Source organism: Acomys russatus, chromosome 19, assembly GCF_903995435.1.
Source record: "Acomys russatus chromosome 19, mAcoRus1.1, whole genome shotgun sequence".
Classification (NCBI taxonomy): domain Eukaryota; kingdom Metazoa; phylum Chordata; class Mammalia; order Rodentia; family Muridae; genus Acomys; species Acomys russatus.
Window position 1 is genome coordinate 51,953,876 of NC_067155.1, and position 26,496 is coordinate 51,980,371.

General features: G+C 50.6%; 1 protein-coding gene and 1 pseudogene across 4 annotated transcripts; both read right to left on the bottom strand.

Moving 5' to 3' along the window:
* Positions 1–295: 295 nt before the first annotated feature.
* Positions 296–20,470, bottom strand: Kmt5a (lysine methyltransferase 5A). Of its 4 annotated transcripts, XM_051161474.1 has the most exons (8): positions 20,314–20,338; positions 15,050–15,171; positions 13,622–13,778; positions 9,317–9,536; positions 8,882–8,969; positions 3,191–3,250; positions 1,074–1,264; positions 296–507 (listed from the first exon to the last, which is right to left on the bottom strand). In XM_051161474.1, exons 1-8 carry the CDS (start codon positions 20,321–20,323, stop codon positions 297–299), a joined length of 1,059 nt encoding a protein of 352 aa, XP_051017431.1. In that variant the 5' UTR covers positions 20,324–20,338; the 3' UTR covers position 296. The 4 variants fall into 4 exon arrangements, with proteins under 4 accessions (XP_051017431.1, XP_051017432.1, XP_051017430.1 ...); XM_051161475.1 differs by lacking the exon at positions 15,050–15,171 and having other exon boundaries at positions 20,314–20,470; XM_051161473.1 differs by lacking the exons at positions 15,050–15,171; positions 20,314–20,338 and adding an exon at positions 15,400–15,567.
* A 4,345-nt stretch (positions 20,471–24,815) lies between these two features.
* Positions 24,816–26,243, bottom strand: LOC127203378 (protein S100-A11-like; annotated as a pseudogene).
* Positions 26,244–26,496: the final 253 nt, after the last annotated feature.

Here is a 26,496-nt window from a genome sequence, read left to right on the forward strand (position 1 = left end):
CGGGAAGCACGAACGTTCAACTTGTATGCAAAAGGTACAAAAACAACTAGAATATAAAAGTTTTGGTAATATAAGGCCATCCGTTCAGGTCCGCCTTGGAGACCCGTAACAGATATTTAAATACTACATGAAAAGGCATCTTTAATATACTTTTAAAAAACATTTGAAGTAATTAGCTAAGAGTAAGTGTGTGTGTGTGTAAAAAAAAAAAAAAATCATTTCCCTTTGAGGGCACTTTGTCCTTTGAAGGGGGCAGGGCGGCAGGGCAGCGGGGGGCCGCGCGCGCGCGCGCGCGGTCAGTGCTTCAGCCAAGGGTAGGCTTCGATGGAGGCCTTGCTTCGGTCGCCGTAGTCGTACAGGAGCTCCTCCCCGGCGGCAATGTCTCGGGAGGCGATGAGGATGAGGTGAGGCACGCCGTCGATGTCATGCAGTTTGGTCTGGCAATTCCCACACTTGCTGTGATTGATCAGCCTCCCCAGGCGGTTCGTTTCTCGAGTGGCATCCACGCTGGCGTGGTGGGAGAGCGAGGGGAGTACACTGATAAAGAGGCCTTTAACCTGGCTGGGGTCTTGCTCCACATGACTTTTGTGGGATATCAACTGGCAACCTCATTCGGAGGAAGACAGTTTAATTGCGGAGGAGAGCTTAGGGACAGAACCCAAAGAACTCTCCATGGAGCTGAGGAAACTAACTGTAGTGTTTCAAAGTATATAAATGGGTAAGAGTCAGCTCTGTGGACCTCCACCGAGAAGGAGCAGGTACCATGTTGCAGAGCTGCTCTGGCAGATGCCCAGAGGGAGAGGCCTCTCCTGCTGGAGGACGCTCTGACCCCAACAACTAACTGGGGAGGTGAAAGGGGCAGATCTCTCCGGACATGGCTTCATGCTTGCAATCCTAGCACTCAGGAGGCTGAGGCAGGAGGATGATGAGTTTGAAGCCAGCCAGGGCTACATAGTGAGACCTGATCTATCTGTACGGAAGCTAACCACAGAGACTGAGGAGCAGCCTTGGGCACCCAGCTCTCTGCCTGTCCGCCACTTGAGGGGTTTAAGTCACTCACACCGTGTACTCACCAGTAGGTTTTGCTCAGATACTGAAAATAGTACATGTAGCAGCCCGTGGAGGGGTCTTGTGCATACAGAGCCTCTCGCTTCTTGGCATCGGTGATCTCAATGAGGTCCCCATGGTACTCTACCACAAAGTCTCCCCGGGAGAACTGCTTGGTGGCAATCACACCTCTGCCTTTGCCATCAATGAGGTCAATCTGTTAGGAGGTGACAAAACAGCATGGAGTCATAAATGTGACACATGTCGCCAGGCACTATGTCCACCAGCTTGGACTGCACTTTTTACCAACTTTACTGGAGGGACCTCGCGCGCACCGAGTGGATGGCTTAATGGTTTTGGCTATGTCGAGTTTCAGGTCCTACCACCCCACAAAGTGCTCTCCATGTCAGGCTCCCGGCTGAGATCTGCTAAGTGGGCAAAACACCATTCTGCAGATGAGAAAAATGAGGCTTGGGTAGGCAGAATCACGTGCCCAAGGCCACAAAAAGCTAGGAAATGGTAGCACTGTGTGTGTGGGGGGGTGCGTGTGTGTGTCTGATCCGGAAGGTTCTCTGCTTGCTGGGGAAGGAGCAAGGCCCAGTGTCTTGAGCTTCCTGTGATCCATCAATAACCTCTGATGTTTCGCCTCACCCTGTTACAAACGCACTCACAGAATGCACGGCTGCCTAGGAGCTCAGGACTAAGCCTTGTTGTCTAGGTTGTAGGTGGAAAGAGAAGGTTTTTGACCCTCGGCTTCTAGAACAAACCCATCCACCACCACACCCTGGAGTAGAGGTACAGACCCTCACCCAAACCACAGGTGTAGGAAACACTCTCAGTGACACAGCACACATTTTGCATGCTCAGGGCTGAGTCAATTCCCAGCATTGACAAAAAACTAGATCCAAAGGGAAAATCAAGTGCCTCAGACCTTGCTGGGGGAAAATAGTAGAGAAGATAACCCTCATCTCCTTATCTTTTGTTTGGTGCTTGCTGCCCTGGGGAGTGTGAGGAACTGAATGAGGGCATTGTCCACGCTGGGCAAAGCATCCCATCACTGAGCCACGCTGCCAGCCTTCTTTTTCTATTGAACTGACTCAGTAGCTCCAAGACTTGATTTATTTTTATTTTTATTGTCAGGGTTTCTCTATGTAACCTTGGCTGTCCTGGACTCACTTTGCAAACCAGGCTGGCCTCCAACTCACAGTGATCTGCCTGCTGAAATTACAGGTGTGCATAACACCTGGCTGGAAGATGTTGTGAACTTTATCTTTAAACCACCAGACAACCTTGGAGTAGCTGGAAGGACAAAACTTTGCCACCATTCCCATTGAACTTTTTCTTTTTCTTTCCAGTTTTTCAAGACAGGGTTTCTCTGTGTAGCCTTGGCTGTTCTGGACTCGCTTTGTAGACCAGGCTCGCCTCGAACTCACAGCAATCCACCTGCATCTGTCTTCCAAGTACTGGCATTAAAGGCATACACCACCATGCCCGGCTTTTCTTTCCTTTCTTTTTTCCTTCCTTCCTTCGTTTCTTTCTTCTTTTTTGATACAAGGTGTCTGTGTGTAACAGAGCACACACCTTTAACCCCAACACTCTGGAGGCAGAGGTAGGCAGATCTCTGTTGAGTCTGTAACCAGCCTGTTTTACTGAGCTGCTGCACAGACAAACTAAGGCTATTATATATATAATAGGTGTCTGTGTTTTCACTGATCGCTAGTGGGTTAGAAAACACTGCTGTAATAATTGTAGGCCTGAAAAGCCACACTGAAAAATTATCAATTTTCAGTATCTACCTGGTGAGTCAGAACCATCTACCATGAAACCCGTTTGAGGGGATTAAATGGTCTCAAAGGTGTGTAATGTGGTGCACAGACATACATGCAAGCATAACATGCATTCCACAAAAAAAATAACAAGTAAAAGTGGGTATTCCACCATGGATATATCAGTTAAGCGATGGGGCCTGTGTGCACCCCTCCTGACATGCTTGCCTCATGAGAGCTTTAGAGTCTGGCCCTTTGACACCCTAAAGCAGTGGGAACTGCTACAGACCAGACACAGTCAAGGCAGCCTATGGCTGGTCTCAGCGATGTGCCAGGTGGAGGGTCATCACCTCAGGGCACTGGCGCTGTGGCCTTACCTTCATGCCTTCTTCCTTCCCGCTCTCAATCAGCTCATCTATTTTTTTCCTTTCTTCAGACTGTGTGGAGAGGAAATAAAAGAACAGTGTTACCGTGCCAGGGCGAAGCCGTGAGGCCACAGCCCTGAGCCTGCCTCTCCTCACCCATCTACCATGAGCAACCAATCACCTAGGTTCGCCTGGGACAGTAGGATACAACTCTGGTCTGCTATACATTAAGCCTTTGTCTTTGTTGGTTTCTGAGACAGGGAATCACTTTTTTTTTTTTTTTGGTTTTTCGAGACAGGGTTTCTCTGTGTAGCCTTGGCCATCCTGGACTCACTTTGTAGACCAGGCTGACCTCGAACTCACAGCGATCTGCCTGCCTCTGCCTCCCGAGTGCTGGGATTAAAGGCCTGCACCACCACGCCCGGCTCGGGAATCGCTCTTTAAGGCCAGCCGGCCTTGAACTCTTGATCCTCCTGCCCCAGCCTCCAGAGTGTGGGATTATAGGTGGGCACTACCATAACTGGCTAGCCTGGATCTTAAGTGTTTGACAACGGTCCTTGTGAGGAAATGTATGGTCTGCCCTGAGATACCATTGGGAGACACTGAAACCATGAAGAGGGGGGACCAGGTGTGGTCACTAGGCATGTACCCTGAGTGGGACAGGGCTTCCTGCCTAGCCTCGCATCTTCGGCAACCAGGCCAGTGCTTTTGTCCCACACGTTCCTCCATGATGGGCTTCCTGCCCAAAGCAACCGGGGTCAGCTCACGGACTGAAGCTTCTCAAACAGTAACAGAAAAGAAATCTTACTGCCAGGCATGGCGGACAGCAACCCCAGGACTGAGGAAGGCAAGAGGCAGGTATATCTCTGTGATTTCAAGGTCAGCCCAGTCTACAAAGTCCAGGACAAACAAACAAAAACAAAAATACAAAAGGGGGCGATCATTACTATCCTGCGTATTTGTTACAGAGCCTTAAATATGCTGTCTGTCCTGTGTAGTACTTTTTAAAATGTTTAGTTCACCAGGATCTAAAAACCAGAACTAGAGCTGGCAAGACGGCTCAATGGGCAAAGGCGTTTGCTGGCAATCCAGGCCATCTGAATTTGATCCCCAGAACCTATGCAATAGGAGGGAACCAACTCTCCAGGTGTCCTCCTTGATGGCTATACTCAAACCATGGTATACAAATGTCCCCGCTACAAGTAAATAAGTGAACATAAAATCTGGATTCTGATGTCATATGAAGTCACCGTCAACCATGAACTGGACAAAATGGCTATGCCTGCAATCCAAGCTGCTTAAGAGGCTGAGGTACGATGTTCATATATTTGAGGTTGGATTATGTAGTTAATTCTGGGCCAGCATAGAGCAGTTTATTGAGATCCTATAAATAGTAAAAAAAAGGAGCCAGGCATGCCTGTGATCCCAGCATTCGGTAGGTGGAGGCAGGCAGATTGTTTTGAGTTTGAGGAAGCCTTGGTCTACAAAGCGAGTCAGGACAGCCAGGGCTACACTGAGAAACCCTGCCTCAAAAATAAACAAACAAACAAACAAACAAACAATAAAAATAGAAAGCAAAAAAGGATAGAGAGGAAGGCACTAAAGGGAAGACGCTTGTTTAACATGTGGGTTCAATGCCCAGCACCAGCACATAAAATAAATAAATGGGATGAATCACCCAGAGCAGATCACAGGCTGCACCTGCCAGCAGGACACATGCCACCTATGCCTCCCAGCTGATAAGACACTGCTCTTGGAGCAGGCCTACCAAGGACAGATGCCCCAAAGCACTCTGGCTCACCGACGTCAAGGCACTCCCTGGGCAGATAGCATCTGTGGGGGCTACTGAACTCATACCCTTTCAGACAGAGCCTAGGACCAAGATATATCCAGCCAGTCAGTCCCACACCTACCCTGGGACACGTGATGGAGACACTGATGAGTGAATGAGATCAAATGTCCACCCGGAGGACAGTCTGAAACCTAGCCACCTTCTTTTGCCCCCAGGCAAGGCATTACAGGACAGCATCTCCGTATGCCCAGGCCTTCCACCATGAATAAGGACTCCACTCCTTACCACAGATCTTTTGAAGTGTTGTTGTTATTACTGTTATTTTTAAAAGCACCACCAAACCCAGCTTTTAAAGTCATAAAAGAAGTCCCATCATTTCAGTGTGTTCACCTAACAGTGAATGCTGCATCCCCCGTAGTGACAGATTTCCAGAATGACTGGAGATGTTAGTAATGGAACAGGCTGGTAATAGGTCCCTGAGAAGTGTCTGTTACCTTTGCAATTTTTCTATACATAAAAAAAAATTACTAAAAAAACTTTTAACGCCTACACTCAGGAGGCAGAGGCAAGCAGATCTCTGTAAGACTGGTCTGGCTGGGAATGGTGGTGCACGCCTTTAATCCCAGCACTTGGGAGGCAAAGGCAGGCAGATTGCTGTGAGTTCCAGCCCAGCCTGGTCTACAAAGCAAATACAGGACAGCCAGGACTAACACAGAAACCCTGTTTCGAAAAACCAAAAACCAAAAACAACCAACCAAACAAACAAACAAACAAAAAAAGTCTACAGAGCAAGTTCCAGGACAGCCAAGGTGGTAGGGAGACCCTGTCTCGAATTAGGTCTTTATTATGTCCTGAGGCTAGCCTGGAACAGGAAATCTGTGCTGAGATTACAGGAGCACACCATCGCACACGCAGAATGCTGGCTTAGTTTATACCATCCCAAGCGTTACCTTTTCTGCTTTGAGACAGTTTGGCCTCTGCCTCTGCCTCCTGAGTGCTGGGACTGTCCCAGTGCCTCACCTCCCCCACTCCCTGCCAGCTAGACAGCAGCTCTTCCAGAGGGCCAGGTCTTGAGCCCAGGCCATCTGCTGCTTGTTTCCTCCTCAGCTCCAGAGATGTCAGGACACCTTTTCAGAGAAACTGCAGCTTCCAGGAGACTGAGGAGCCTTAGGCTGAACACACACCACCATGCTACTCCACCACGCTAACTTAGTATCAAAGGCAGGCAGAGTAGGTTTGGTTTTCCTGAAAGTCCTGGCGATAACACGGGGGCTTCGTGCTACAGCACTAAGGGTCTTCCTAACTCCATAACCATATCCCCGGTGGGAGCAGGCAAGGCCTGAGTGAAGGCGGACAGGAAAGACGGCCGGCTCCTTACAGCCCTCGGGTGGTTATCAGAGACGAGGAGGAAGCCATGGCACTGCCAACACTTGCAGTTCTTGCCACAGTGTGGTTGCCACCCCAGCAATGGGCAGGGCAGCCAGGTAGCCAAGGGGCTTCTCAAGATGAGATGAGACTGGGGGCATCTATGGCTTGCCCTGTCCTCAAACCCTATGGTCCAAACCCCTTCCTCCTGTCCTGACCTCTGGACCTGGCTCTGCCCCGCCAGCTTTTCTTCAGCTCCACGAGGTGCCGCAGGACTGGGTACTTTGATTTCACTTTTGGACACCTGGTCAAGCACAGTATCTCTTGGCCCACCTACTCAGCTCCTGGCCTAGCCTAGTCAGGTCAGGAGGAACTTCAAGCCTAGCTGCTGTGCCCTCCAGCTTTCTCTGCAGTCAAGGGAACCAGCCCCTGCCAGCAACAGCCACATACACATGGCCACAGGCGCTGTTGCTTCACTGCCACAGGCGGCGGCAGGGGAACTGTGCTCTTTTAGCAGAGCCAAGACAAACAGCGAGGGGCACAGCATGGCTCTGGCTTGTACTGGTTCCTGGTCTAGTAACTGAGAGCGCTTTCCTTGTCTGCAGCTTATTTGCTGCAGGAAGCAGGTGACCTCTGCAGTTCCTTTGCAGCCTTCCAGCCTTTCCAGGACCTTGTGCCTGGAGAACAGGACCCTGGTTTCTGTGGCCTGGCACCACCTCCATTCTGCAGTGCTGCCTTTGAGAGTAACCTAGCACAGCCTCCCACTGCTGGCGGGTGTTTATAATAGCTCATTCTTGGCCAAAAGACACTGCCTCTCACAAGAAAAAAAAAAGCAAAATCTAGTGGGAAAGTGGGGGAAGTGAAGCAGACCCTCCCTCCCTCCTTTGGGCTTGTTTTTAAGATAAAACTGTATCAATTCAAAGAAAATGAGGATGGCAGAGCTCTGTAGCTCCGCCTGCAGGTCCGCCATCTCTGAGGCTGAGCGAACCTATGCAGCAGATGAGGTGCTCCAAAGCCCAGACCAGCTCCTCTTCCCTGTTTGGAGGTGACCAGAAGCCTCCAGAGTTAAAAAGATATGGAGGAGAGTGAAGGGTTAACCCTGACTCTCTGTGTGGGAGCAAAGAGTTATCTGGCCATACCTTGGGGGTTCAGAACAGAGAAGCAACAGCCACACCCTGCTACACCAAACATTTACAGGCTGCCCGCTGGTCCTGTACACGTGGGTGTGGGGCCACCTGGACTGGCTACCTTCCTGCCTACAAGCCACTTGGTGTTCAGCTGGAAATAGGCAGATAGGAAACCTGGGAAGTGACCATACTGAAGAACAAGGGAGGGTGACAGTCTCAGCCAAATGCCACTTGCACTCCAAGGCCATTATAGAACTTTGGCCCCCCCCATGGCCCCTCCCCCTTTTTTCTGTTTTTCGAAACAAGGTCTCTCTGCGTGGCCTTGGCTGTCCTGGACTCACAGCAATCCGCCTGCCTCTGCCTCCCGAGTGCTGGGATTAAAGGTGTGCGCCACCATGCCTAGCCGAACCTTGAAATCTCTTTTTTTACAGATTTATTATTATGTATACAGTGCTCTCTGCCTGCATGTACACCTGCAGGCTAGAAGAGGGCATGAGATCGCATTATACATGGTTGTGAGCCACCATGTGGTTGCTGGGAATTGAACTCACGACCCCTGGAAGAGCCATCTCTCTAGCCCCAAGAACCTTGAATTCTTGATCGGTCTCTACCTCCTCAGGGCTGGGACTACAGACAAGAGCCACCACCTCCAGTTTATATGGTGCTAGAGATGAAAAGCATGGGACTTCTAGAAGTATGCTAAGCAACCGAGCCATGTCCCTAGCACCCAGGGAGCTCTTTTCTCTTTTGCTTTCAGACAGGGCAGTCTCAAGTTGGAGATCTGGCCACTCTCTCCTGACTCACTGCCACCCCTATCATGGATCCGTTTCTTCAATCTTCGCAACACCTCACCGTTCATCCTTGTGTCTTTTTTTTTCTTTTTTGAGGCATACCCTTGCTGTGTAGCCCTGTCTGGCCTAGAACTTGCTGTATAGACTGGCCACTCTCATCAGAACTTATCAGCTTTCTCAACTCTGTCCCGAATCCTAGGGATACAGATGTGTGTCGCCACATGTCCGACCTTCACCACTCCATTTCAGGCAGCAGAGCGCGGCACTCCAGGGGGAAGGGCCCTCAGGCTGGAGCTCAGCGATCAGTACTTCCAAGCTATCGTTCTTTAGAAACCTCTAGGCTGCAGCCAAGAGGAACTCCTCAAAGAAGAGGCAGCCTCCCCCCCGACCCCCGACCCCCACGGCCCCAGGTCCCAAACACTGCCAATCCTGGAAAAGCCTGAGTTTCTATGCCATGAAACACAAGTTACAAGGCTCCCCAGAGGGGTCTCCTGCCCCACCAGGGTCAAAGAGCAAACTAAAGATGATCTGTTTCAGGGACAAGAGACACACCCAGGCCCCGCCCACAAACACCAGGCCCCGCCCACCGACCACCTCCCTCCTAGCAGCTGCTGCAGCTCCACACTACCTGCAGCTCTGCTTTGCTCTTCCTGGAGCTCCTTCGCACGGGGTAGAAATCTGTGAGTTTCCTGTTCTGCTGAGTTTTCCCTTGAGACCTGGGTGAGAGGGAAGGGGAGAAGATAAACAGGAGGCCAGATGCCCTGCTCAGACCCGGGAGGGAACTCCCTATAAACTTGTTCCTCAAATACCTTTGTGCACAGGGACCTGGCTGCACATCTGCTCACCTACCTGGGCGGGGCCCAGTATCAAGGACAACTAACCATTCCTCTCTGGCGAAGAGATAGGGAGGGAAGTCTTGACCTCTAGACCCTGTCACATAGACACAGGTAAACAACGGAAGTGCCGTGTGAGGATGACTCAGGGGAGAGAGGCCTGGCAAGGAGCACCTGAGCCAGGCCACTGGGGCCAAATGGTCTGCTGGGGAGGGCTCCAGGCTGCTTACTTTTTCCGAGGAGCCGGCTTGCCCTTGAGGGGCTTTCTCAGGACCTGCTTGGCAACCACTGCATTGGTAGAATCACATGGTGGGGGTGGAGTTTTTGGAGGCTCTGCTGCTTCGGATTTTTGGTTTGGAAAAGGTGCCAGGGGACCTCTCCTGGCATCCTTGATTTTCTGTTCATCGGACTTCACGGTGCTTCGGATCGCGTTCCCAGTATTCCTTTTCTCTGCAGCAGGAGGAGTGGGGGACACTGGTTATCACCTGTGTTCTAAGACAGGCTAAGGGGGCTAGAGAGATGGCTTAGCAGTTAAGAGCACTGACTGCTCTTCCAGAGGACCCAGGTTCAAATCCCATTACCCACATGGTAGCTCACAACTGTCTGTAACTCTGATCTGACACCCTGAGGCAGACACATATGCAGGCAAAACATTTAAATAAAATAAAATAGATATAAATAAAATGTTAAAAAACAAAAACAAAAACAAAAAAACGACAGGCTAAGGACAGAGCATCATGGGAGTGTCACCAAGGAGCTAGAGCCCACTGAGCCAAGTGTCTACTAAGGCCAACCAGTACTTGGATCTATGCTTTGACCCACATACCGGAGACAAGACCAAGACCTGGTCCTCTATATGTGGACATAGGAGACAGCCTGTGAGCATGTGAAGTGCACAGTGGTGACACCACTGGCCTGCATGCTTGCCAGTGGCTTTGTTTTGTTTTGTATTTTCCGAGACAGGGACTCTCTGTATTACCCTTGGCTGGCCTTGAAACCACAGCAATCCACCTGCCTCTGCCTCCCAAGGGCTGGGATTAAAGACGTGCGCCACCATGCCCGGCTCACTTCAGATTCTTAGTCAAATAAACCCTCCTTCTATTTTGCTCTTTTCCAGACAGGGTTTCACTGTGTAGCCCTGGCTGTCCTAGAACTAGCCCTGTAGGCCAAGCTGGCCTCGAACACACACCCTATTTCTGCCTCAAGAGTTCTGGGATTAAAGGTGTGCACCATTACACCTGGCATAAACTCTCCTTCTAACACGGTTGAAGACCCAGGCTCCCAGAGGTTCTCTGGATGGTACCTAGGCAGATTGGCATGCATCCTGTCATGAAGCACAAAGCAAATGGCTTTACTGATAGTGGCGTGCAGCCATGCCTTGTTTTGTTTTGTTTTGTTTTTCGAGACAGGGTTTCTCTGTATAGCCTTGGCTGTCCTGAAACTCACCTCTGCCTCTGCCTCCCAAGTGCTGGGATTAAAGGTGTGCACCACCACGCCCATCTTAACCATGCTATTTTTAATAAATGGATTTAACGATTTATTTATTTATTTATTGGTTTTTCGAGACAGGGTTTCTCTGTGTAGCCTTGGCTGTCCTAGACTCGCTTTTGTAGTCCAGGCTGGCTCGAACTCACAGCTATCCACCTGCCTCTGCCTCCTGAGTGCTGGGATTAAAGGCGTGCGGCACCACGCCCGGCAACAATTTACTTTTTAAAAGTAAACAACTAGTATACCCAGAGATATGAGACCGCACAGATTCTGGAAAACAGTTTGGCAGTTTCCTCATAAAGTTAAACATCAAATTTCCATGCAACCCAGCCATTCTGTCAGTCAGACATCTACTCGAGAAGATTAAAAACACACGTCTACACAAAAAATCTGTATATGAGCTGGGCAATGGTGACGCACGCCTTTAATCCCAACACTTAGGAGGCAGAGGCTGGCAGATCTCTGTGAGTTCGAGGCCAGCCTGGTCTACAAAGCAAGTTCAGGACAGTCAAAGCTCTAGAGACCCTGTCTCGAGAAAGAAAAAAAAAATCTGTACATGAACGTATGGCAGCTTATGCACACTAGCCAGAAGGGCAAACATCCCAAACAAAATGTGGTCTGTCCATACTCTAGGTCAGCCATAGAAAAGCATGAAGCATCGTCACACACTATATACAACATGGACAGACCTTCAAAGACACACTGAGTAAAAAGACCAAGCCCAGAAGCCTGTAACTTCATTTGCATGAAATGTCCACGGCAGGCAAAGCTGCAGACCGGGAAGGGAGTTTCAAGGCTGCCTCGGGCTGTGGGGGATGGGGAGCGCAGCCTGAGAGTTAAGGGCTGTGTTCTTTGTGGGAGGATGAACTGTTCTGGACTTCAGAGGTTGTGTGAATCTGCAGACACACTGTGGAGCTGGGGGATAGAGGCAGGTAAAAGTAAATCCTGGCGTGGTGGCATGTGCCTGTAATCCCAGCACACTTGGGAGGTAGAGGCAGGAGGACACAAGTTAAAGGCCACCCTCAGCTCTATGGGAAGTTAGAAGCAAGCCTGGGCTTACAAGAGAGCTTGTTTCGGAGACAGACAGACAGACAGATAGGAAGGAAAAGGAAATGCATCACATGTATCCAGGAAGGTAGAGTTGGGGGGTTGGCTTGGTGAGTTCGGAGACCCAGCACAGGCATAAAAAAAGCTGGGGATAGGGGCTAGAGCTGAGGCCCCCAGATAGCTCAGAGCCTAATTTGCCACCGAGCCTAATTTCTTGAAGTTGATCCCCAGGACCCTCATGGTGGAAGAAAACTGACTCCTGTGAGTTGTCCTCTGAACCCCACACGTACAGGAAGCACAGAAATACCCACCCACATACATGCAAACACACAAACTAAATAAATGTAATGAAAACACCCCGCCCCCTACCACTCTCTTATCTTGGCAGGACGGCAGGTGTAAACCAGGGAGCGGACAGTGTCCTATGTACATTGTGAGAGCTGTCTGTGCCACAGCACAACTGAGTCAGACTGTGAAACTCCACTGTACGCGAGACTCCAAATTCTAATCACTGCCATGTAGCCGCACTGGGAACCAGCAGGTCTCCATCACCGTGTGGGCAATATTCATTCTGTCCTTTGCCCACACTTGGGGGGCAGGCACCCTCCTAAGAGCTGTAGGCATGAGGATGAAGAAAGATGTGGCAACAGCAGTGGGGCCGAACTGGCAGCTGCCACATCGCAGGACTCTTCTACACCCGTGCTGTGACTTACTCCCCAAACAGCGCGGGGGTTGGCGGATTCCTTCTCTCTCAACTGACAAGTACGACAATTGGGGATCACAAAGAGCGACAGCTTGCCCAAGCCCCCTCCTTCCACGCAGCAGTTAGAACCTAAGGTATTCTGGGACTGACTCAGACAACCCCTGTGCATGGGGGCGGGCACAGGGCTCCCCCAGGCTCTCAGCAAAGAAGGCCCCAGCTAGAGGCTGGGGTTCAGCACTTCCGAGCCTTTCTGTTAGTGAACACACAGCTTCTCCTATAAAGCTGCCGGTAGCCAGGGGGCCCTGCTTGGTCTGGCAAGACTCATCATAAGAAACGAATTATGGGGGTGGACAGGAGCCTTTCCTCACTGAACCCCTAAAAAGAGGAAATGACAAGAGCTTTAGAGGGTTGCTTTGTTCATACAGCTAAGTGGAATTTTCATTTTGTGGTGTTAGGAACTGAACTTAGCGCTCTACGCTTGCCGGGCAGGCAGCATACCACTAAGCTACATCCCAGCCCTACTTATTTTGGGCAGTGGGGTGAGACAAACTGTCATACTGCAAGCCACGCTGGCCTTGAAGCCACTGCAGTCCCGTTTTGGCTTCCACAGAATTTTCCAGTAACCATATTCTCTTAGTTTAATGTTTTTGCCTCCTTTTTCTTTGTACAGTGCTCAGGACCAAACCCAGGATCTCCCGTGCTAGACAATCAAGCGTTCTACCACCGAGCCCTGTCAGCAACCTATGCTCAATGTTTAACTCAAAATCTTATACACAGTGCATAATGCTTTGGAAAGTAACACAGAATGCTTAAATGGAAAGAAACGGTAGAAACGGGGTCAGGGCCTGCTGTACAAGAGGAAGTTAGCTGATCCCCTGAGCTCACCTCACACTGCAGCCAGTCACCTGCTCAGTACAATCTGAACTCACTTTTTCTGCATTTTTAACAATCATAAGCCTCTCAAATTGCAGGTCAGGTGTGTTATTTTTGCAATGTGGCAAGACACGCCTGAAGGACACGCTAACTCTTGTGCAAGTAGGAAAAACCTGTCGGACCACAGGACACACACCCTGACACATCCAACTCTTCTCTACCTGGGTTTGTTACTCACTAGTGAGAAGGGACACAGTTAATATCTCCCTCACACCAGGCACTGGGAAGACGTATGTGCAAGCCAGAGTGTGTGTGTGTCTCTGTGTGTGTGAGGGGAGGGAGCGCGAGGGAGAGAGACAACGCACACGCACGTACGTACAACCTGAGCAGCTGAAAGGCAGAAACAAGCCATCTCAGGACTTACCTTCTCGCTTCCTGTAGATTCCAGCTAATGGCTTCCCCTGGCATTTGACCTCATGATGCACAACCGAGTTCTCTTCCTGAAGTGGTGAACGCATTCCAGAGCATTTGTTCGGACTCATGTAGGCATATATTTTTGACTGCCCAGCAAACACGTTCTCCTAGAAAGACAAACACGTACTCTGAAAGAGGCTTGAAAACAAAGACATTCCCATAGCATTTTAAGGGAAGAAGGGGAATAAGAATACAAAAGACAGCCGGGCGCAAGCCTGTAACCCCAACACTCAGGGAGGCGAATCTCTGTGAGTTCGAGGCCAGCCTGGTCTACAAAGCAAGTCCAGCACAGCCAAGGCTACACAGAGAAACCTTGCCTCAGGGGAAAAACAAACAAACAAACAAAAAAAACCCAAAAACAACAACAAAAGAACTCAAAAGACATATGGCATCAACGATTCAGGACAGGCCAACCAGCAGATGCCAGCTCAGAAGAGCACGGGCAGATTTTTGAAGCCCCAGGTCCCTGGTTGCTGAACAATGTACTCTCTATACAGAGTCCCTCGGTGGGAAGTCTGGCCACCAGAGGACAAGACCATAAAGGAAGGTAAAGGAAAGAGCTAACCTTCCAACAGCAGGGAGATCAGAATGACCCAGGAAAAACTCTAGCTCTGAAGGGATGGGCTGAGTCAGGGGTTAACTCCCCAGGCTAGGGAGTCAACCGGTAGCATAGAAACAGGCCTAAGGGCCACTTGGTGCCGAGGGAGCTGGGAGGGCTTGCTTACTGCCTGAATCTTCTACTCTACGCCAGGCCTGGCCTCTCTCAAGCCACTGCAACTCAGCACCTCCCAGTACTTTAGCTGAGTGATGGGGGAGGCCAATGAGAGCACAGACTCGTGGCCAGCGCATTCAGGGCGGTCACTCCACTGCAAACCGCACCTTGGCTGCTAACACTGGGGCGGACTCCAAGAGAGAGAGGAGGGAGGGGGAGGTACAGGTCACCTCTGCTGCGGTGTCTTTGGGTGTGGGACCTCTCCTCCAAGTGACTACACATAGGAGGAAGTCCTCCCAGAAACAATGCAGGGCCTGGCAACCTGGTAAGCCACTGAACACCAGATCAGCTACTTTGGGGGCTGATCGCGGGGGCGAGAGCAGGCCCTGGACACTCTTGGGAAGACAGCCCCATCTCCAGGGACCCAAGGTCTCTGGAGCGCCTGGAAATGCCACACAGTTAAACTTTTCGAGGTCAGACACTACCAGTCAGGGTCACAGTGGAGCGGGACCACCACTCCCGGCCAGGCAGCAAAGAATGAAGCTGCCCTAGGCCGGTCTCATCGGCGGGCACCGGAGAGTGGGGGAGCCCCCGCCGCTGCGCCCACGTGCGCGAGGCCCGCGCCCCGCTGGAGCGCTGCTCAGTGCGGGGAGGGAGCCTGCTTACCCCGTCGCTGTGGGGCCTCCCCGGGCCCCTCCGCTCCACCATCTCCGGGCCCGGGGCCGTCGCCGCCACCGCCGCTGCCGCCGCCGCCGCCTCCACCGCGCGGGGCTTGCACATCTTCCTGCCTGGAGAGGGGGGACCCGGGGGAAGCGGGGGAGGGGCGCTCAGGGCGCGGCGGCGCGGGCAGCGGGACCGCGGGGCCCGCCGCAGCCATGTCTCCAAGCCCGCGCACGCAGGGGGCCCCGGCTGCGCTGTCCGGGGGCCCGAGCCGTCGCCGCGGCGCCCTCCCGACCCGGCCCGGCAGGGGCCCCCTGCGCCCGCCCCACCCCACGCGCCGGGCCCGACACACCCACCTGCAGCCCGGCTAGGCCCATGGCGGCGCGGCCGGCGCCCTCGCCCTCGCCGCGGCCCGGCCACCAGCGCTGCCGCCGCCGCTGCTGCTGCTGCTGCCGCCGCCACCAGCGCCGCCGCGGCGCCCCGGGGAAGGGCCGGCGGCGCCCCACGGCGCCCGCTTCGCCCATGGCCTGTTGCCGGCCGGGCGCCCGCGCGCGCCGCAGCCGGGGCCCCGAGCGAGGCCGGGGACGGCGCGGGCAGGGGCGGCGCTGCCAGGCGCCTGCGGGGCGGGCGCGAGGGCGCACGATGGCCAATCCCGGCTCAGCGCGGCCCCTCGCGCGCGCGCCCCCGGCCACTCCGCGCGGCGACTGCACGGCGCCCCGAGCCCGCTGCGGGGCCGCGTCTGCACGCGTGGGGAGCTCACCCGAGCCGCGGCGCCAGCTCTGTGGGCATCCCAGTGGAAGATGGGGAGCCTCCAGGGCCACAGGATCACCAAGTGTGGGGCCCTCGTCTAAAGCTGGGCGAACACTGCCTGTGGCCGGTAGGAGGCTCTAAGGAGCCAGGGAGTCCTCGCTGGCCTTGATAAGTTTGCTGGGGTGCTTCCTCTGCCAGGCTGTCTTGTTCAAGCCTCAGAACAGCCCGGGAAAGAGAGACACAGTTACTGCCTCTTTGCTATAGATGGGGAAACTGAGACCCGGAGAAGCGAGGGACCTGGCCAAGTTCTTGCTACCCAGGTCGCAGCCCAAGCTAACAGACCGGGGAGACTGTACTCATAGCCACTACTCTTGGCCCTTACAAATGAAGAAATCGAGGTTGTGGGGGATCTAAGGTTTAGCAAGCAGGTCACTCATCTTGTGTTCCTGCAGCCCTCCCTATTAGAAAAATGCCTAGGTGGGCAGAGTTCCATGCACTCTGGTGACTGTCTGATTATATTACTGCCTTGTGCCGCTCGCTGTGCTGTGGCCCTGTTAGGGCATGCTGGCTCACAGCCAAAGATTCGCTGCATTTGTGCAAAGTCATAGACGCAAACAAGACACTTGAAAGGTACCCAGCTCCTGTCTTAGCATTCCGACCACGCAGCTAAGTCACTTCCCGAATCTGGCCCTCTAGTCTTGTCAGCTAAATCCCCAAAGCCTCGTTTTCCATGATCTATCAAAGGGACCTTCCAACATCTACAAAAACAAAAAAGAGCCATTCAGAGGCGCATCACCACCTTTGCTCCTCATAAAAGGCCCTACTGAGAAGGATTACAGGACAAGCCACTCGCAGGACTTGAACACCTTATCAATTTACTTTAATAAATTTCAAAGTTAGAGGCCTACCCCCCCCCCCAACCTCTGACTTGCCATCCCTCTGCAGACGTCCCACACTTAAAGTGAAAAAGATACTAAAGTGGCTTGACTTGGTGGCGCACGCCTTTAATCCCGCACTTGGGAGGCAGAGGCAGGCAGATCTCTGTGAGTTCGAGGCCAGCCTGGTCTACAGAGTGAGTCCATGACAATCAGGGCTCTCTTCCACAGAGAAAGCCTGTGTCAAAAACCAAAAAGACACTAAAGTGACACTCCAAAGCCCTGAGTTCAATCCCAAATTCTGCAAAGGACAAACAGACAGTGGGAACCACCCCATTTGAACTGTGTGTGGCTCGCACCTCCAGTCTCCACTTGGCAGGCTAAGGCTGAGTGACAGCAAGTTTGAAGCCACTCCAGGCTGTAAAGTAAAACACTTCAAAACAAAACAACAGAGATACAAACTCTACTGTTGCTAGGATTCCAGAGAACTATGAGCTGACAACAATACATATCGTCAACAGCTGACGTAGCTTGAGTGTTTGCCGTGCATGGGAACCTCTAATAGGGCATCATTGTACCGTATCTCCGTTTCACACCTATGGAAACTGAGGCTTAGAGTGACGACTTCTTTGCCTAGGAGTACTGTGACAAGAAAGAAATGGGAAATGGGACCGGAACCCACTTCCACTTTGTAATCACATTTTACCATGAAGAATGGTTCTCTTATGCCGAGCATGGTGGCGGACACCTTTAATCCCAGCACTAGGGAGGCAGAGGCAGGTGGATCACCCTGAGTTCGAGGCCAGCCTGGTCTACAAAGTGAGTCCAGGACAGCCAAGGCTACAACAGAGAAAAACCCTGCCTCGAAAAACCAAAACAAGGCCAGGTGGGGTGGTGCACGCCTTTAATCCCAGCACTCGGGAGGCAGAGGTAGGCAGATCACTGTGAGTTCGAGGCCAGCCTGGTCTACAAAGTGAGTCCAGGACAGCCAAGACTACACAGAGAAAAACCCTGTCTCGAAAAACAAAAAATAAAATAAAATAAAAACCAAAACAAACCAACCAAACAACAACAACAAAAGTGGTTCGTTCAGATGACACAGTGGGACTCTCAATGTGACTTGAACACCTTCTCTGGTTTCTTTCCTCTGTCTCCTTTTTTGGGGGGCAGGGAGGTCTCACACTGTGGCCTAGGCTGGCCTCCAAATCTTAGCCGATTCTCCTGCCTCTGCCTCCTCCAGCACTGGGATTGCAGGCATGCGTCACTGTGCCCGAGCAAAGCCAGGCTCTCTGGAGGCTGAGAATGAAGCTCAGTGGTACAGTGCTGACCTAGCAGGCACCGGGCCCCCTTTTCATCCCCAGCACTGCAAAAACAAACGACTCCCCCCAAAAGTAATTTTCTAGAGGAAAAAGCCTGGCCTTTTCCTTGGATGTGGAATCTACAGCTGCTAAGAGTCCAGCTAGTGGCCAGCTGCTCAGGGAGCTGAGGCAGGAGGAGTGCTTCAGTTCTAGGCCAGCCTGAACTACATGGTGAGTCTGTCTAAGAACCACCAAAAAAAAAAAAAAAAAAAAAAAAAAACAGGCTCAGGCCAGGTGTAGTAGTACTCATCTTCAATCCCAGCACTCTGGAGGCAGAGGCACGTGGAACTCTGTGAGTTTGAGGCCAGCCTGGTCTGCACAGTAAGTTCCAAGGAAGCCAGGGCTACACAAGAGAGACCCTGTCTCACACACACAAAAAAAGGGTGGGTGGGTGGGTGGAAAGGATAAGAAAGTGGAAGAGTGCTTGTGAGTGTGTGAGACCCTAGGATCCGATATCAGTAACACATCCACACACATACACACACACATAAGCAGTAGGTCAAAGGTCAAAGAAGCACATAGCTAGCCATAAGGGTCGGGTTTAGGGTCATAAGCCTTACTGGGCAGAAGCTAGACAACTTTACCCTTAGCTTTGGCTAAGAAATGGAGACAGCAGCCTAACAAAGACACAGCACAGCTAATATGTGTGACTTCAGACTTCACCTTTGCCCTCTGAAGAACTATCTGTAATAGTGATGGGGGACCATGTTTACACAACATTGAGACAGGACATATTTCATAAAAATGACAATGCCGAAGTCCAGCCGGAATCTCATTTCTACTGGCATAGAAATCAGCATTTGAGTACTACAGGGGTAATCTTTACATAGGGCTACACAGAGAAACCCTGTCTCGAAAAACCAAACAAAAACAAACAAAAAAAAAAGTTTTATGGTAATAGAAAAAGTGAACTAGGAAGTCATCATCTTATAACTTAGACAACTTAAATATGCTTTTATATACTTTCTTTTTTTTCCTCCCCCCCCCCCAAGAAAAATGTAATGTTAAACTTGGCATGGGGTGTATGCCTAGAAACCCTAAACTTGGGAGGTAAGGGCAAGAGGATCACTCCACGTTTGATGCCAGCTGGTCTACATAACAAATTCCATTTCAGTCAGGGCTACGTAGTGAGACTCTGTCTCTACATAAATAAAGAAAATAAAGAAAAAGAAAAAGGTGTTGGAGTGAAGGGAAAGGTGAGACTAGGGTTAATATTTTTTTTTAGGTAATGAAACACTTTAACATGAAGTTCATATGCCTCATCTCTGGTTAGCATCTTAGAAGTCTTGTCTCCAAAGACCCTACAAGAAAGCTATGATTATACAGAGAAACTCTTTCTCGGGGGCGGTGTGTGTGTGTGTGTGTGTGTGTGTGTGTGTGTGTGTGTGTGTGTAAGAGTGCTGGGAGAATAAATGATGCAATAGGGTGCAGAACATGCAAAGGGGCCCAAAAATATTCCCTGAATGAATGACGAATTAATCTACGATTATTGCATTAATGGAAATTTCCACTAACACGAGAGGGCTTGGCATTTCGAGAAAAACGCAATACTACAACTTAAAAAAAAAAAAAAATCCAACCGGTTCTCTAGTCACGCTCAAGTTTTTGTCCTTCTGGATGCGACTCAACGGGTAGAAATGGCAAGCGGGTGGAGATCCCTTTGCCGCATAACGTGGGCTTTTTGTCCTGTGAGCAAATTATATCTTCAAAGAGGGACTTGCGCCGCGGGGACCCACGAGTCCACCCACGCCATCCCCTGTTAGCTCAAGTCCTGCCCAGCTTAGGGGTAAGGGGCTGCTCTGCCAGGCACCTGGGGGACCCGGTTCACACGAAATAGACTACAGCCTACAGACACCGGACCGGGTCTGACCTCGCTGTGCAGACCTCGCTGTGCAGAGCTGACTCAGGGGCGCGCACTGCCCCAGAAGGAGATCAGCAATCTGTGCCCTGCCTCGGGGTCACCTCCTCGGGCAGCCAGGCTCGTGGCATCAGTAACAACCGTTTCTGGAGGGGCGCTGCGCTCAAGTTTCCCAGGAGCTTTGTTTGACATAGGGATGTGCCAGCTCTGGGGAGACTAGCTGAACCACAGGCACCCAAGCGTTCAGACGAGAAAGCGTTGCCCAACAAGGGGAACGGGCTCCGGGAGCACCCAGGATCCCCTGCCCCTCCGGGTCCCCGCACTCCACCATAGGAGGTTGCCTGTGAGCGGTCGCTCCTGCGCCCTGCGCTCTCTGCAGTGCGTCTCCCCTCCAAGAAGTACCAACGCGCTGGCCACCCTAGTAAATACCTCTAGCCATGGCCGGGCTCTGTCACCGCCTGGAATCTCCCGGGAAACCCAGCTTTCGAAAAAAGTTGCAACAACTGTAGCCAACTGCTCAACCATACCGCGGCTGCGAGTGTTGATTGGTACTAACGCCCGCTCTTTCGCGGGGTACCCACTGTGATAGGCGACCTCGAGGCCAGGGCCCGCCCTTCTCCCCGCCTCTCTGCAGGAGGAAGAGCCTGCAGCCAGGTGGGAGGGGTGACTTTAAATTTGATCATCTCCTGGCGTTGATTGGCTGAGAAAGAAAGACTCATCGACTGCTATTGGGAGAGAGGGGCAGCAAACTCCTCCCTCTCCTGGCAGTAACTCTAGGTCGCGTTCTTCAATCTCCCGTTGGAGGAACCGGCTTAGAGGTGGACCTGATCAGGAACTTCCGGTGTGCTTTAGGCTTGACCGGAAACCAGACCTTTGACCAGTCGACCTCTCTTTACGCTCTTGGGCAACGTAACGTGGTCAGAAGTTGGTCATCTCCATCACCTGGACGGCCACCCTCAGTTTGGCACTTTCATTCGAATGCCTACCTTGCAAAGGCTTACTGCAAAAAGTATGCTCTTCCACTATGTAAACTCTGATGGTACAACTGGGTCAGTGAGTAAACAGAACCTCAAAAATGCAACCCCAAATACTTGTGTCTGTTTTACAGACGGAGTAGTAGACTGCAGCAAACTTATTTGCTCTCCAGGATCACCCAACAGTTTCTCTTCAGGCCCTGGGTAAATCCCAGGACGGACAGCCAGCTTCTACATGACAACCTCAACTCCAGGAAAGCATGCACCCAAGGTCCCCAGATAAGCACAAATGTCCTGAGTCTTGGCTTTACGAGCGTGAAAGGTGCCACTGCATATTTTCTTTGTGGACTAAGAACATTTTGTTTACCCTACCATGAACAAGGATGGGTTTTGTTTGTTTGCTCAGTTTTGGTTTTTTGAGACAAGGTTTCTCTGTGTAACAGAACCCTGGCTGTCCTGGACTCACTTTGTAGACCAGGCTGGCCTCAAACTCACAAAGATCCAGCTGCCTCTGCCTCCTGAGTGCTGGGATTAAAGGCGTGCACCACCATGCCCAGCGATTGACAAGATTAGCAGGCAAGCCAAGTGAATGAAAGGGCTCAGTAAATGTACCTACAGGCCACCAAGCCTGATGGCCTGAGTTTGACCACTAGGATACACGTGGCAGAAAGAGAGAACAGACTCCTGCAGGGTGTCTCCTGACTTCCACGTGTATACAAATGCACATCAGCACAAAATAAAGTTTAAAATGTAATAAACAGAGAGACAGAGAGAAAGAGAGAGACACAGAGAGAGAGACAGCAGCCGGGTGTGCTAGTGCATGCTTTAATCCCAGCTCTCAGGAGGATCTTTGAGTTCAAAGTCGGCCTGGTCTACAGAGTGAGTTACAGGGCAGCCCTATCTAAACAGAGAAAACTTGTCTCAAAACAAACAAACAGATTAAGAAGGTCTCCGACCCAATGTCCCACTGCCTGGGACGGAAGGGCCTCCAACACCCTGGCAGTCTCATTCTTTAGGCTGTCAGAGGAAGCTGCACCTGGGACTCCTCCAACCATGTAGCCCTGCTCCACACCAGAACCATCTCCTCCAGCCTGCGAGGTGGAACCTGCTTCCAGTATGTGTCATTCAGTGTCCTCCATGCCACCTTTTTCCATTCCTAGTCCCACACTAGCCCTTAAACAATTCACTATTTCCCTTTTTCAATTTAAGTTAATTTCTGTATATGAATACTCTGTTTGCATGTGAACCTGCAGGCCAGAAGAGGGCATCAGATCTCATTGTGGATGGTTGTGAGCCACCATGTGGTTGCTGAGAATTGAACTCAGGACCTCTGGAAGAGCAGACAGTGCTCTTGACCACTGAGCCAGCTCTCCAGCCCCTAGTTTTGCTAATTTCAATCGTCTCAGTTGGGTGTTGTGGCTCACACCTGTGAACCCCACACTCCTGAGCCTGAAGCAGGACTGTCAAGAGTTTGAGGCCCACATGGCGGCTCATGCCTACCAGTTCAATCACATCTCACGCCCTCCCTTTTCCGGCCTCTGAGGGCATTAGGCATGCCCGTGGTTCTCAGACATGCAGGGAAAACACCCCTACATATAAAATAATTTTTTTTAATTAAAAAGAGAGACAGGCCGGGCATGGTGGCGCGTGCCTTTAATCCCAGCACCTGGGAGGCAGAGGCAGGTGGATCTCTGTGAGTTCGAGGCCAGTCTGGTCTACATAGTGAGTCCATGACAGCCAAGGCTTACACAGAGAAACCCTGTCTCAAAATAGGGAGAGAAAGAGAGAGAGAGTGAGAGAATTGTCATGATAAGGTACAACATTAATCCCAGCATACAGGAGGCAGAGGCAGGTAGATTTCTGAATTTGAGTCCAGACTGATCTTTGAGTATCCAGGACAGCCAGGACTAACTACATAGACCCTATCTCAAACAAAAGAAGAGAATTTCAGGCCACCTTACTGCCAACAGCCACCCTGTTGAGGGAGCTCACTAGGCATGCGGGCTTTCTAGAAGGTGATCTGGTATTTGCAAAGTCTTGTACCATGATGCACCCCCAAACTGCTTCCAGCCTCTGACATGCTGTCAGGAGCCATTGATTTGGGGAAGTACAGTAGGCATGAGAGACCTCTGGAGGTGATCTGGTATTTGCAAGGTCTGTACTGTGATGTACCCCAGAATTGCTTCCAAACTCTGACTGCCCTGCCAATTGTGCTTTGTTGCATCTCTCTAAAATTTGGCATTAGAGTCAGGCATGGTGCACATGCCTATAATCCCAGCACCCAGGGAGGCAGAGGCAGGTGAATCACTGTGAGTCTAAGGCCAGCTTGGTCTACAAAGCAAGTCCAAGACAGCCAGGACTACATTCATGGCCAGCCCGCTCTACAAAGTGACTCCAGGAAAGCCAAGATTATACAGAAATACTCTGTCTCAAATAACCAAAAAGAAAAAACATCTGGCATTGGTGTGAACTGTTACTTTCTGGATACTGACCAGCTCTGATTGAGCAAACTTCCTATAGGAATCTGTTCAAGATGTACTGTTTGTTATTCAGATGAATTAATCCCTGACTATGGATTTCCTGATTTAATTCAAATAGTTTTAAAAGTTCTATTTAGTTTATGGCTGCAATAAATACCTTTGTGGACTTCAAGATGCCTCACTAAGGATAGCCTTGTAGCCGATTTGTGGCTTCAGATAAGTCTCCACTCCATATGGCACCACGAATCCTGGTATTTTGCCATAAACATAGGCAAGTTTGTTTAAACTTTCCATGAACCTAAGTTGTAATGAAGCTACCTAGAGATGTCTGAATTTGTTGTTTCTTAGAATGAAAGACAGATAAAATTATTGTCCTGAACTCATTATGAACTAAAAGATAGCTGGATAATAGATAGTTAGGTCAGTCTTAATTGATAAGTCGTATATTCTTGTAACTTTTAGGCCTTGTCACTCTGAACTCACTGTGAACTTGTGTAATGGATACTTAGATGAGAAATGTTTAGATTTAAAACATGTAACCTCTTTTTTTGTTTGTTTGTTTGTTTGTTTTTTCAATACAGGGTTTCTCTGTGTAGCCTTGGCTGTCCTGGACTCGCTTTGTAGACCAGGCTGGCCTTGAACTCACAGCGATCCGCCTGCCTCTGCCTCCCGAGTGCTGGGATTAAGGGCGTGCGCCACCACATCCGGCTCAAAACATGTAACCTCTTGTATTTTAGAATTCGTGTAGGCTGGGTGTGGTGGCGCACACCTTTAACCCAGTACTCGGGAGGCAGAGGCAGGCGGATCGCTGTGAGTTCAAGGCCAGCCTGGTCTACAAAGCGAGTCCAGGACAGCCAAGGCTACACAGAGGGAAAAAAAAAAAAAAAAGAGTTCATGTGTTTTTTGTGAATAATTGCCTTTTTCCAACTATGAGGTAACACCCTTTTCTCACGAGTATAAGTATAGTCATCTACAAGAAACAGGGCTGAAATTGGGGAAACTTAACTTTACTTGCAGTTAAGATGCCTGACTTCATCCACCCTTTTCTCTTGAATGTATGTACCGACATTGGGAAGCTTAACTTCAGTTGAAGTCGAGATGCCTAATTTCATCCACCTTTTCTCTTGAATGTATGTGTGTGAGTGGTTTATTTTCTGTCTCTCTCTTACTTCTTATTTATCTGCAGATTCACAAATAAGTCAGCAGACTCAGGGCCATCAGCCTTCTATGGCTAATAAGCCAAAGTTTACATTGGCTTACTGGACACCACGACAAAGAGGCCTAGCTACAGATCAAAGAGCCTCCTTTTTATGACCACCCATCACCCCTACCTCCACCCCCACCCTGTGTATTCTCTAGCCAGGAGCCGCTTTTACAGCCTCAGCCGTAGGAAAACTGTGGTCAGTTTAACTTCTCCTTGGCTGCAGTACAGCCAGTCCCCAGAGAAGAAACCTTGGGCTCCCTTTTCTTCCTCCTTTCAATCCTGATCGGTGGCCTGAGCCATCAGCTGTGGCCACCCAGGAGATGAAGGCGTCCTGGAAGGGCATCCGCATGAGGCCCCAGAGACCCCACCCTGGACCTCTTTCTAGCAGCAGCCGGGCATTAACATCTTACATACATTTGTACAGAATAATAATTGATTGTTTTCAAGACAAGGTTTTTCTGTGCAGCCCTGGATGTCCTCAAATGAGACGTATAGATCAGAATAGCCTGGAAACATGCCACCATGTTCAGCATTGTTTTGTCTTTTGTCGTCTGTTGGGTTTTTTGAGACAGGGTCTCACAGTGTAGTCCTTGCTGGCTGGCCTGGAACTTGCTTATAGACCAGGCTGGCCTTGAATTTACAGAAATTTGCCTGCCTCTGCCTATCCAGTGCCGGGATTGAGGGCGCGCATACCATACCCAGCTTAATTTAAACTCAGCAGTTATGAGCGCGAGCACTTGTTGGTCTTCCAGAGGGCTGGGGATAAGTTCCCAGCACCACATGATGACTCACAGTGGTCTGCAGATCCAGTTCCAGGGAATCCAATGCCCATTTCAGACCGCCGTGGGTACTTCATGTTCACAGTGCAGAGACATACGCAGGCAAAACACTCATATACATTTTGTTTTTTAAAATAGGTTTTCTTGGGGCTGGAGCACTGTCTGCTCTTCCAAAGGACCCAGGTTCAATTCCCAGCATGCACATGGCAGCTTACACCTGTCTGTAACTCCAGTACCAAGGGATCTGATACATTCATATGTTAAAAAAAAAAAAAAAGATAGTGTTTCTCTGTGTAGCCTTGGCTGTCCTAGACTTGATTTGTAGACCAGGTTGGCCTTGAATTCACAGAGATCCATCTGCCTCTGCCTCCCTAAGAGCTGGAATCAAAGGTGTGCACCACCACGCCTGGCTACCTGTCAATATTTTTAAAAATCTAAAAATATTATTTACTTTTTTTTTTTACAATTTGAAAAATGGCACTATTTGTTTCAGCTAGCAGGCATGGACTGCATGTGGTGGTGGGTGTCGTGGGCTCAGAGCAGGTGCCAATGGTGGAGGAGCTGATGCCTTGGTAGCTGGGAGGCAAATGAGCCGCTTTGATGCGCTTTGGGGAAGCCTGGAGGAAGGGCTCCTGACACAGTACAGCTAAGCCGCCAATAAGGTTGGGAGCCTCTTGGAAATCTAGCTGCCATCACTGTGGATGCCCAGCTTCTCCATCATGTGGTCCAGGACTCCAGGGCCCTGCTGGATCTCTGTGAAGATGGCCAGCTCTGTGCCCATGAAGGCACGGAACTCAGTTTTGGAGAGTTGACAGCCATTCCCAGCCTTCCCACCATACGCTTGGCTCACAGCCGTCAGCGACTCAGTGCATCACTCAGTCTCTAGGCCTGGACATTTTTGCCAGTTAACTATTTTATTCATAACCAGCAGGAAAGCTCCTCCTCCAAACATTCAGAGTCTCATCCATGTGGCTAAAGGTACCCAAGGTGAGGAGCGAGGTCGGGCTGTGACTGAGGCTGATGGTGGCTGGGACAGGAGTCTGTTACTTAAAAATTTTAAAGTAATAATGTGAGTGTGGTGGTGAATTTCTTTTTGTTTTTGTTTTGGTTTATTTTGGGTTTTCGAGACAGGGTTTCTCTGTGTAGCCTTAGCTGTCCTGGACTTGCTTTGTAGA

Coding starts and splice junctions, on each gene's coding strand:
- Kmt5a (XM_051161473.1), bottom strand. CDS start 15,567: ATGGGCGAAGCGGGCGCCGTGGGGCGCCGCCGGCCCTTCCCCGGGGCG. Junction 13,779..15,399: donor TGGGCCTAGCCGGGCTGCAG/GTGGGTGTGTCG, acceptor TTGTCTTTCTAG/GAGAACGTGTTTGCTGGGCA. Junction 1,265..3,190: donor GGAAGGAAGAAGGCATGAAG/GTAAGGCCACAG, acceptor ACCTCCTAACAG/ATTGACCTCATTGATGGCAA.